The sequence below is a fragment of the Macrobrachium rosenbergii genome, chromosome 12 (genome assembly GCF_040412425.1).
Source record: "Macrobrachium rosenbergii isolate ZJJX-2024 chromosome 12, ASM4041242v1, whole genome shotgun sequence".
NCBI classification, from domain to species: Eukaryota; Metazoa; Arthropoda; class Malacostraca; order Decapoda; family Palaemonidae; genus Macrobrachium; species Macrobrachium rosenbergii.
In genome coordinates this window covers 84,269,855-84,282,537 of record NC_089752.1, presented here as the reverse complement: position 1 = coordinate 84,282,537, position 12,683 = coordinate 84,269,855, and the positions used below count along the sequence as shown (strand labels likewise).

At 34.6% G+C, this 12,683-nt stretch overlaps 1 protein-coding gene across 1 annotated transcript in view; it reads left to right on the top strand.

The window, feature by feature from the left end:
- The window catches only part of LOC136843747 (probable ATP-dependent RNA helicase vasa-like), a 711,228-nt gene extending 700,643 nt beyond the window's left edge, over window positions 1-10,585 (top strand). Inside the window, exon 16 of the mRNA XM_067112404.1 lies at window positions 10,228-10,585. Within this exon, the coding sequence (XP_066968505.1) occupies window positions 10,228-10,290 (63 nt within the window). The 3' untranslated portion in view covers window positions 10,291-10,585. The remainder of the gene's footprint in view (window positions 1-10,227) is intronic.
- The last annotated feature ends 2,098 nt before the right edge of the window (window positions 10,586-12,683 follow it).

Here is a 12,683-nt window from a genome sequence, read left to right as displayed (position 1 = left end):
GATATATGTCCAGTTATCAGACGACAGATTCATACAAAATGGCAGCAGAAATGGACTTCTCCCATTTTATCCACAAATAGGAAGTACAGAAACATTAGAAAAAGTATTGATTTTTGGAGTTCAGGTTTTAATCGTAACAAAAGATTTGAGATCATCGTAACACGGCTTAGGATTGGTCATACCTGCTTCACTCATAGCTTATTTTAGAAGGAACCAGCGCCCCAATTTGTGCTCACTGTGGTGGTCAGCTATCCGTTGAGCACATGCTGGTGCAGTGTACTAAATTTAGTACTGTAGCCTTATGGCAAAGTAGTTACTAACTGGGAAGACTATTTTAGAAATTTAAATAATGATGTTGAGGCAGATAACCTTATGGGTTATCTGAAAGAACTGGTTATTTAATGAGATATACTCTTGCATATTTAATAAAGATTTAATACATTATTCTTATTCTAATTATATATCTTGAATATAAAAAGTTTAATATATACTTATTTTTTGTTAAGTTTATCTAATATCATTCTCTTCATTTTTTATGTCTACATTTTAACACTGGAATTTTACTTCTAATATATCATCAATCATCTATTCATTATCAATCATATCATTAATTTGTATACTTTACCTTCATTACTGCACTGAATAATCCTGATGGGCTTGGCGCTTGGTCTTGAAGACCTAAATTTCATAATCAATCAATCTAATTAAAAAACTATTGCACACAAATTGGGAGCCGATAGGTATACTCTACCATTTATAAATTAAGAAAAGACAATCATTGACTGCGTAGGTGAAACATATGGTTCAGCGTCAGAAGCAGCACTGAAAAATATTAGTTCTAATTCACAGCGAAGGACAAAGGATATGCACAGGAGTATTTAAATCCTCACCAATTGCCTCAATGCATGTCAAATGTAGCGAACTGCCACTTTTCTTCCATAGAGAGTTCATAACAATGAAAAGTGCATTAAGAATGAAGACAAGTGATTCACCAACAAAAAAATTCATTTGATTTAAGGGATATATTTATGCAAACAATCATCCACCTCTTCCCAATTAGAGCTACTAAGGATTGTTTGAGTCATCGACCTCTGAAGTAGGTTCCTTCACGTGGTGAGGCAGGCCCTGGCTTTTCTTCTTCATTCTTACGAAGAATAAGAGCCCAGGCCCTGATGGATCACCTACAAACTTTTCTTGATTTAAATGGCGTGATATTTTCACTTTCATACAAATTTCTTGGACCTGTAAATAGGAAAAGGTATTATAGCTGGGATTGGGTTATATCCGAAGCAACAGTGAGAACCGTGGCAGGACTATCAACTGCCCGACAATGTTCGGACCTGAGTTTTCAGGGCGAACTATTCTACGGATCACCACGGATTCCAGGGGGTCTAGTTCGAATAGGACTCTCGGCATTCTGTCCGGTTTGCCCATACCGTGATTAGGTGGGGATGATTGTATTTCCTAGTAATGCTGTCAGTCCTATCAAGGTTGGCTTACACTGAGCCACTCTAATCATGTTGTGCCATCCCCTTTGGGGTAGGGTAGATGGACATTTGGGAGTCGATGTTCTCACTTGTGCCATTAGTGGAGGAATAAACTCCAGAAAGGCTGATGATATCTTTTTTAAGGTTTTCAGGTTTATTTATTTTTATTTTTTTATTTATTTATTTATTTATTTTCTTTCTTTCTCAACCTCTTCTATGATAAGTAGTGTCAAAGATTTAAGTACCCTGACCTCTGATGGCATTGTTCCGGCACAGATGACGACCGCTGCTCCAGCACAGAGCAAATCTAGCATGGAAATGGACAATTCTCAGGATAATCCAAATAATCCAAACCAGAGTGGTATTAAACCCAATAATTCTATAGAACTCACAAAAAGAGTAACACGATTATGACCCAACCTGACTCACTGACTCTCTCTCTTGGGAGTGGAAGTTACTGGTTGCTTTCTGAACCATGGAGGCTGACCAAAAATATTTCAGCCCTCTAAAACTAGAGAATTATCTATTAAATAGACATCCAACGACAGACATGTCGTTTAGACAAATAAAGGAAAAATTTGGCTAATAGCCACAACAAAAGTCAGTCCGAGGATTATTTGTCTCTAAAAAATATAGACAGTATAACATTAAAGTAAAAACACGATACTATAACAGCATTCAGGTACCATTGTACTTACTGAAACAAACAAACGAACCAATCGATAAGAAAATGCCATTGTACTCTCTCAAAAAAGATACCTAAATGTCCAAGATTGTGAGGTATATGCTCTATCAAGTAAAAACAACAATAGACAAATGCTAAAATAGCAAAAATACCATCTGAAGGTGAAGATCTACCTCAAAAAATAAAAATATTAGGCCAAAATAGAGAGTTAAGACCCTATGTCCCAAAATCACTGCAGTGTCAAAATTGCAGTAAGTATGGCCACACACACAAAAATTGTAGAAATGAACCGGTATGCGCTTATTGTGGACGATTGAACATACCACGAGTGGAAGTGAAGTGAACTCCAAGTGTGTGAACTGTATGTAAATCTGCATGCAAGATCCAAAGAATGCATGTATTACATATACAATACTGAATTGAAAATACTACAAGAACGAACAGGTATGTCTATAAAAAGAGGCTAAGTTGGAATTAAAAGAGGAATGCAAGATCCATCTAGAAACATTCATATTCCTCAATAACAGGAGAGCAAAAATGAAGCAAAAGCGGAAACAGAAGTAACAGAGCACAGAAAAGTAAGACTCAGAAAAATTAATAATTTAGAAATAAAAATAAAATAGAGAATAAGAAAACAGGTACAAATACCGAGATGGATAATATTTCTTATCCAATTCCATTTGAAATATTAATGCAAATAGACACACAGGAAGATGCTGCTACTAAAGCAACAGAAGAGGGTAGAGATAGACTGGAAGTTAAAGATAAAAAAAGGCCTTTGGAGAGAACACCACCCAAAACGAAGAAACCAACTATTAATAGAGAAACATCAGTTAAACCAAAGATAAAGGAGATGAAAAGGAAACAAAAACAAAAACAAACTAAGAATATACCTTTATCTCCTAAAATAATAATAAAACCTATGAATGCAAATGTCGAGAACACAGAAGAAGTGAAAGAGAATCATACCATAGATGATAATGATTATGTCACAGGAGAAGAGATTACTCCTTCTCCAGTAATTGGCACAAGAGCAAATGAAAAGAGAAATACACATGATAATACTTTGTGGATGTAATGATTTTGTCATTGAATCGCACAACAACAAAACATAACAAAAGATGGTTTAACAAACATTATAAGAAATTTTATGAAAATAAAAAGAAACATAGACTTGAGTAACCATGAAAAGGGTGCATGTGCATTGGACACTTAGTCTATTATAAGGAAAACAGATGAATGTCATGAGTAAATTAGAAAATTCAAATTGATAATACAAAAAAAGAGAGTAAACCTGACTGCTATAAAAATATTTTCAATAGTTATACAATGGAACGTAAATGGTCTCCAGACCAGATTACACCTAGAGAAGTACAACGTTATTAAAAGAATATGAACCAATGATATTATGTTTGCAACATGTCAACAAAACAATATTAACGATAGTAAATATACCTAGCATCTTCATCTAGAGAGGAAGAAGGAATTTAGGTACTGTTATAGCGTACATAAATAAAAGTATGTTATGACAAAGTACCTGTAAACTTTACTGATCTGCAAATGTCGAGTATTAGAATACGAATAAAAAACGATAATTATGTTATTCATAACTTGTACAATCAACCTAATAAAAATTATGACGTTGACAAACTCAAAGAATTAATAACAATACTTCTGCGAATCAACGTTAATAGTAGGTGATTTTAATGCCCAGTAACCCAATGTGGGACTGTAATTGTAACAGAATCAAATAGAGCAGGAAATAAAATAGAGGAATTCATAGATTCATATGACATGTGCTGTATAAATGATGACGAAATCAGCACATATTTTCAAAACACGTGGAAATATATTCCTCAATTGACCTAACTCTATGTACAAATAAAACATAGTAGACAGATTGACTGGAATACGGTAGATGACTTCCATACAAGTGATCATTTCCCCATATTAATTTCTTTTTATTACAAAATAACAACACCAAACATGCCCTCGACATAACATTTATATAGCAGATTGGGAGCACATGAATTCCACACCAGGAATATCCCACCATTTGAATATTTAAAAGACCATAATAAACTAACAAACTTGCTGATTTCATTACAAATGGTGCTGATAAAGCAATACTAAAATCCAAATTCATCCAACAAAACACAAAGTCCCATGGTGGTCTGAAAAACCAACAGAATTAATAAAATAAAACACCAAATTGGAAGACAATTAGATAATCTGTATAGAAAATTCAGTATAATAAACAAAACATTACTGATATTAGAAGAACCTTACAAAAGCTGGGATCATATTATTATTAGAAATAATACATTAAAACCTTTTATATAACAAAAAATATCTGCAAAATTTAAAAGAGAAGTAATTGAATGGGGAATCATTTCATGGAGAAAATATGTATCAGATCTCTCGAATAATGCTCTCATACAAAAAAAATATGGGAAAAATTCAGGAAAATAAATGGTTCCCATGTTAAACCACATAGACATAACATAATAAAGGATGGGAAAAGAATGCTTGATCCTAAAGAAATTAGTACTGTAATGTAACAGGTGAAAATTCTAGCAAAGTAAGTAGCGACAAAATTTAGATGAGCATTTTTCGAACAAGGAAAAATAATATAGAGTTAATAACAATAAATTTTGAAACCATAGAAGATAGTTATTATAATAGAAAATTTAATATGTGTTATGAACCACTTTTGGTTCAGCAGGTTCTTTAAATACAAAAATATCGGAACTGGAATGACTGGCAGAAATTGAGGCAGACAAAGGAGGAAGGAGCTGAACGAACAAAAAAAAATTACCTTAAACTAATTTATTATTTACAATAATTTACATTAATTACAAATGAGTCCAGGTTTAGCATACGTAATTTAAATAAATGTTAACAGCAGCAGTCAAAATTAATAAACAAGTCTTAAAGACCACACAAATGACAATCATAATCAAAATAATGCAAAAAGCATCTCAAAATTCAGTTACTTGAGCCATACTCTGCTCGAAACCATTAATAACAATAATATATTGAAAATTATTACTAGAGCCATACACTGCTCGACACCATTATTACCAAAAATGTAATGAAAAATCACCACCATTAATACCAAAATGTACGAAAATCACCAGAGCCACTGCTCGACACCACACAATAATAAGTGAAAATCATACCAAAAATAATATCACATTAAAACAGTCATTACCAATAAACAAAACAGGCAGCATAAACAAACAAATGATAAAGCAAAACATGAAATCACTCGGGTAAATAATTTATAAACACACCTCAATCTCCGTGGAGATAACACGGCGCACTCCAGCTGTCAAGAAGGAATGCAATCAGACGTACTCCGTGAAGACACCAAAGCAGCCACCAACTGCTCAACTGGAACACAATCATCAACACAGATGAATTACAGGAGAAACGTCGAAACAGCACGTCTGCTGTTATACAGGAAGATCCACGGAAGGAAGGCTATGATTTAGCTGTCCCACCATCCTTCAGCTGATGAGGCCAACAGGTAAGGAATACCTGCTGCTCCAACAAAGACTCCATGTTGCTAAAGCTGCCGAGCCTGACTCTGTTATGCTAAACCCGACTGCTACTGTCGAGACCACGCGACAGACGCCAACTTTCCTTCAAAGAAAACAAAAGAAAGGGAGGCAACAACCACTCAAGGAACAACAATCGGCAAACGATTGTCCTAACAGTTACCAAACTCACACCTCCTTACCTAACAGAAAAAAAAAATTTACAAATTTTTTTTTTTTTTTTTTTTACACCATCACAAACACACTCTCTCTCTCTCTCTTCTCCCAAAGCTGCCACAACCCCACCAGCCAAAACAGAGCCAATCCTGGCCAAAGGTCGCCAAATGTTATGAACCACTTTTGGTTCAGCAGGTTCTTTAAATACAAAAATATCGGAACTGGAATGACTGGCAGAAATTGAGGCAGACAAAGGAGGAAGGAGCTGAACGAAACAAAAAAAAATTACCTTAAACTAATTTATTATTTACAGTAATTTACATTAATTACAAATGAGTCCAGGTTTAGCATACATAATTTAAATAAATGTTAACAGCAGTCAAAATTAATAAACAAGTCTTAAAAGACCACAATAAATGACAATCATAATCAAAATAATGCAAAAAGATCTCAAAAATTCAGTTACTTGGCCACTCGAAACCATTAATAACAATAATATATTGAAAATTATTACTAGAGCCATACACTGCTCGACACCATTATTACCAAAAATGTAATGAAAAATCACCACCATTAATACCAAAAATGTAATGAAAAATCACCAGAGCCATACACTGCTCGACACCATTAATAATAATAAGTGAAAATCATACTGTAAATAATATCATTACTAAACAGTCATTACCAATAAAACAAACAGGCAGCATAAACAAACAAATGATAAAGCAAAACATGAAATCACTCGGGTAACACCGATAAATACAATCTCAACTGGAGATAACACCACAGACCCAGCTGTCAAGAAGGATGAATTGCAATCAGACGTACCCTGTGAAGACACCAAAGCAGCCACCAACTGCTCAACTGGAACACAGTCATCAACACCGATGAATCAGAAGAAACGCTCTAAACAGGCACGTCTGCTGTTATACAGGAAGATCCACGGAAGGAAGGCTATAATTTAGCTGTCCCACCATCCTTCAGCTGATGAGGCCAACAGGTACGGAATACCCGCTGTTCCAACAAAGACTCCATGTTGCTAAAGCTGCTGCCGAGAACCTGACTCGCTGCTATGCTAAACCCGGACTGCCACTAAGTCAGAGACCACGCGACAGACGCCAACTTTCCTTCAGAAAAACAAAAGAAAGGAGGCAACAATCACCAAGGGAACAATCGGCAAACGATTGTCCCAACAGAAGTAAGCCAAACTCACATGCTATGGAGTTAGAATTTTGCTCTGTTGAACAGCACAACTGCCCCTGAGGTGACAGTATTTGTTTTGAAATGAACTGCCATTTAGCACCTTTTGCAAAGACATACGATGAGTTTTGCAACCACCATCACTTCGAAATTGTTTCAATGAATGCTGTAAAGCTATAATTATTCCTATCCTCAAACCACGAAAGATCCCAGTAATGTAAACAATTACAGACCAATTTCTTTAACTAGTTGTCTAAGTGCAAATTAATAGAAAGAATGGTGTCACTGACTAACATGGCACATTCGAAAAACAAAATTTTGACTCTACTGAATTTGGGTCACAATGTAACAGATTGACACTGATCTACTCATCTAACTTGGAAGACCACATACGAAGAGGATTTGAACGAAAACAAATTACTATAGCCGTGCTTTTTGACATTGAAAATGCATATGATACTACATGAAGGTATGCAATATTAAAAATGTTACATAAAAATAACATCTGTGGACATTTACTTAGGGTTTATCCAAAAACTTTCTTGACAAACAACCGCTCTTTTCAAGTGAGAATCTGATGATGTATTGTCGCTACATTTCCACTTAAAGATGCAGGTTCCACAAGGAAGGGTACTCATGCACACTGTTTACTCTTGCAGTAATGATATTAGTAATAATCTACTCATTGGAATTAAAAGTAACTTAAATATGGATGATTTTGCCATATATTATTCAGCATCTCGCATAAAACATGCAGAGCGTGACACAAAGCTATAATAAAAATAGATGAATGCTTCAATCTGTAGGCTTCAAAATTTCTAGCTAATAGGCTCAAGCAGTAATGTTTTTATAAAAATAAAAGTTGAAAAAGGTGAAGAAATAGATTTAAAAATCAGAAATCATTCCATACCAATTAGCCAAACAGCAAAAATTTTTGGGTTTAGTATTTGATATTCACTTGAACTGGAAAGCCCACATAACATACATGAAATCAAAATGTAAAAGAGCATTAAACCTAATTAAAAAACTGTCGAACACTAATTGGGAGCCTATAGACATACCCTTACTTTACTATATAAAAGCAACAGTGTTGTCTATTATTGATTATGAAGGAAATATAATGGTTTCGGCATCAGACGCAATGCTGAAAATGGTAGACCCAGTTCATAATGAAGGTCTTAGAATATGTTCAGGAGCTTTTCGATCATCATCAACATCTTTACAAGTTGAATGTGGTGAACTACTGTACCTCTCTGTCTCTCCATAGAGAGCTAGTAACAATGAAGAGTGCCCGAGAATTCAGACGAACGATTCTCCAACCAAAAAATTATTTAGATTAAGAGATGTGTTTATAAATAATCATCCACTTCCTTTCCTAATTAGAGCTAGGAGATTGTTTTGAGTTGCTAAATATAAATATACAATATCCTTAACATTAAAATACCACTCTCCTCGACAATGAATAAAATGAGAATTTGTACACGCTTGAATGATGATTTAAAAAGTCATTCATATACTCCAGAATACCATAGACAACATGCAGTAGAACATATAATCCGAAAAGGTCCACATTATGCAATATACACAGACGGATCTAAGTCACAGTACGGAGTGGGATGTGCTGCATTATCCCCAGACAAAACGTATCAGTTCTCTCTACCAGATAACGCTTCAATATTTACAGCTGAGTTATGTGCAATAGTATCAGCCATAAAAATAATTAGGAAAGCCTCATGTAATAATTTTGTGATTTATAGCTACTCCAGAAGCGTTATAGAGGCCATTCAAAGCTATATTAAAAAAAATAATATTGTACAACATATAAAGTTTTCACTCCATAAATTGTATAATAAGGGAAAAAATATTGAAATATGTTGGATCCCTGCCCATGTAGGGATTAAGGGAAATGAATAAGCTGATAAAGCAGCTAAAGAAGCTGTCCACATGACAAGAACAAGTGTAGACATCCCTATTAGTGACTATACAAGATACATAAAAACAGTCATTGTAAGTAAATGGGAAAATATATGGAACGAAGAACCTGAAAATAATAAATTAAAAGAGATAAAATCCAGTGTTGGAAAATGGAGTTCATCATATCAGAGAGGGAGAGACACACACAAGTAATTCTGACGCATCTTCGAATAGGCCATACTCGTCTGACGCATGGACACTTAATGAACAGTTCATGTGGCCCTCCTCCCAAATGCCCAGATTGTAGTGTGTTGATAACAGTTAAGCATGTACTGTGTGAATGTCCAAAATATAACCTGCAACGATTATCAAGTTTTGGAAATAGACCAATAAAAGAAATTACTGGAATCTTCAACATTTTCTAGTAGTACTCCATTTAATGTTCACAGAGAAGCTGTGAGTTAACATAAAATATAAAAAATCAATCAGTCAGTATAACGAATTTTAAAACAAGTAAATTTTATGATTCTACTTAATTTATTTTGAATTTTAATATACCTTTTTAGTGAGTATGTATGGAAACATGAGTATAATTGTATTTATTGTGTGAGTGTGTTCCAGTATGAAAGCGTATGCCTTTTTACAGCTCTTAATTTCATTTTCATTTTCATTCATTCATCATTAATGAGTGACCTATTTGTCCCAGTGCTGTGGCTTCTAGCTCAGACTTGTCATTTCATCCTAACTTTTCACAGTCCATGAGAGCTGATAGTCAGCTCAGTGGTCTGGTTAAACTTTTTAATAATGATAATAATGTATCCAACTGTGCAAACTTCCAGTGTCAACGCAAATGCATCTGCTGCGGAAGTGCACTGATAGGCTAGCACATAGTTCTCCACTGTTGTCTAAAATCATCCAAGACTTTATATATGTATGTATGTATATATATATATATATATATATATATATATATATATATATATATATATATATACATAATATATTTGTTTTAAGATATTTCTTATATTAGACTCTTTTTAAACTATTTTTTTTTTTAGGTTTCAATGGAATTTCATTACAATGTCAGTAACGTAAGTGTTGCTGCACCAGTTTGAGTAACCATAGACCAGTCAATCTTTATGTGCCAAATTCTTGATAGTTTGAATGCTATAAAGCTTTTGCAGTGGGTAACTATATTTTAATAATTCTGTTTTTATTTCAGAGTATCCAAACTGAAATTAACTGGGAAGGAAGTTCAGTAGGAGGTCCAAAGGTTCTAGACTAGTATGGCAGTTGATGACGATGATGACTGGGATTCCTAAAGAAACACGATGCAGATGTTACAGTTAAGCTTTCAGAGTGGCCAGTATTATTGAACAGGTGACCCAGGTCACAAGTCATCCGTGCTTTTCAGATGTGTATTTAATTCAAATTTCTTATGGTTTCTATTTGAATAGAACTTCTCTTATTGGAAAACAAAACAGAATTTTTCAAACTTTAATTTTTCATAAATCTTTTTTGTTCTTTTATAATGGTTCTGAAATAGTGTTACCTCTTAATTTAGATACAGATAAACGTCTTTAAATAATGTTATGGAAATTTTATTGATGTTAAGAGGTCTAATGTTTTATAAATTGCTGGAAAATAAACATGGAACAATATTTTCTTAGTCTGTTATGGTGTAAATTGCTGTACAGGGTTATGTCAGTTTACTTTTGATTTGTTGCCATTTTTGTACAAGAGCTTTTGTGTTTTTCATTTTCACTTCTGCACGAAGTGTAATGGCATCAGCAGTGTTCTGTGTCAGTACCACATTAAAACAAAGAAAGGAACTGTTTTATTTACATTGTTCACATTTTGATTACTGTGAAGCCCAGGTTATTGTGTCTAGACTCAGTATGAGTATTTTAAACTTTTGCTAAAATTAGTTTTAAAGAGTAGTGCAAATTTAACCATCTCTTAATGGTAAATAAAGGTTGCCAAAATGATTCCACATAATGAGATTCATTGTCTGTTAAATGCTTATAGGTCACAATGACCATTTCTGTCAAGAGAATGGCTGGTTGCAATTGCACAGCTTTGTTGTAGCATGTACAGTCATTAATGACTATTTCGTCAACCAGAGAATGGCTGGCTGAGTTGTATGGCTTTGCTATAGTGTGTACATTCATTAATGACCATTTCCTCGTCACCAAGAGAATTATTGGTTAAGATTGGTAATGGCTTTGCTGTAGTGTGTACATTCATTAATGACCATTTGCTGTCAACCAGAGAATGTTAGTTAAGATTGAATGGCTTTACAATTCATTAATGGCCATTTCCTGTCAACAAGAGAGTGGCTGGTTAAGATTGCATGGCTTTGCTGTAGTGTGTACATTCATTAATTAACATGCTGTCAACAAGAGAATGGCTGGTTAAGATTGCATGGCTTTGCTGGTGTAATACATTCATTAATGACCATTTGCCGTCAACCAGAGAATGGCTGGTTAAGATTGCATGGCTTTGCTGTAGTGTGTACATTCATTAATGACCATTTGCCGTCAACCAGAGAATGGCTGGTTAAGATTGCATGGCTTTGCTGTAGTGTGTACAATTTGGCTTAATGACCATTTGCTGTCAACCAGAGAATGGCTGGTTAAGATTGTAATGGCTTTGCTGTAGTGTGTACATCTTACGACGGCCATTTGCTGTCAACAAGAGAATGGCTGGTTAAGATTGCATGGCTTTGCTGTAGTATGTACATTCATTAATGACTATTTGCCGTCAACCAGAATGGCTGGTTAAGATTGTATGGCTTGCTGTGTATACATTCACAATGACCATTTGCTGCCACAAGAGAATGGCTGGTTAAGAATGCATGGCTTTACTGGTGTGTACATTCATTAATGACCATTTGCTGTCAACCAGAGAATGGTTATTAAGATTGCATGGCTTTGCTGTAGTGTGTACACTCACAATGGCCATTTGCTGTCAACAAGAGAATGGCTGGTTAAGATTGCACGGCTTTGCTGTAGTGTGTACATTCATTAACCCTTAAATGCCTATTGACGCATCGCCGACTAAAATTGGTCTGTTGGGTGCCGAAAGTGGACGCACTGCACGCCGACTACAAAAATTTCAACCTTCGGTCAACTTTGACTCGACCGAAATGGTCGAAAAACGCAATTGTAAGCTAAAACTCTTACATTCTGGTAATATTCAATCATACCATTTTGCAAGAAATTGGAAGTTCGGCACAATATTTCGATTTATGGTGAATTTTTTAAAAAAACTTTTTTCTTACGCACGGGCGGTAACTCAGCCGAAAATTTCATAAATTCTTTCGTCATTTTGTCGTAATTTTTGCACTGTTCTATATTAGCTGTTACATAAAGTTTTATATATGAAAATGTGTGCAATTTCATGTACAATACAGCAAAATACAACCCATGGTTGTAGCTTTTATCAGTTTGGAAATATTTTCATATAAACCACGATAACTGCAAATTTCAACCTCGGTCAATCTCACTCGACCGAAATGGTAAAACGCAATTTAAGCTAAAATTCGCCGATCTAGTAATACTCAATCATTTACCTTCATTTTGCAACCAATTGGAAGTCTTTAGTACAATATTTCTATTTATGGTGAATTTCTGAAAAACTTTTCTCACATTCGCAACAGAAATTCTTTTCATTACC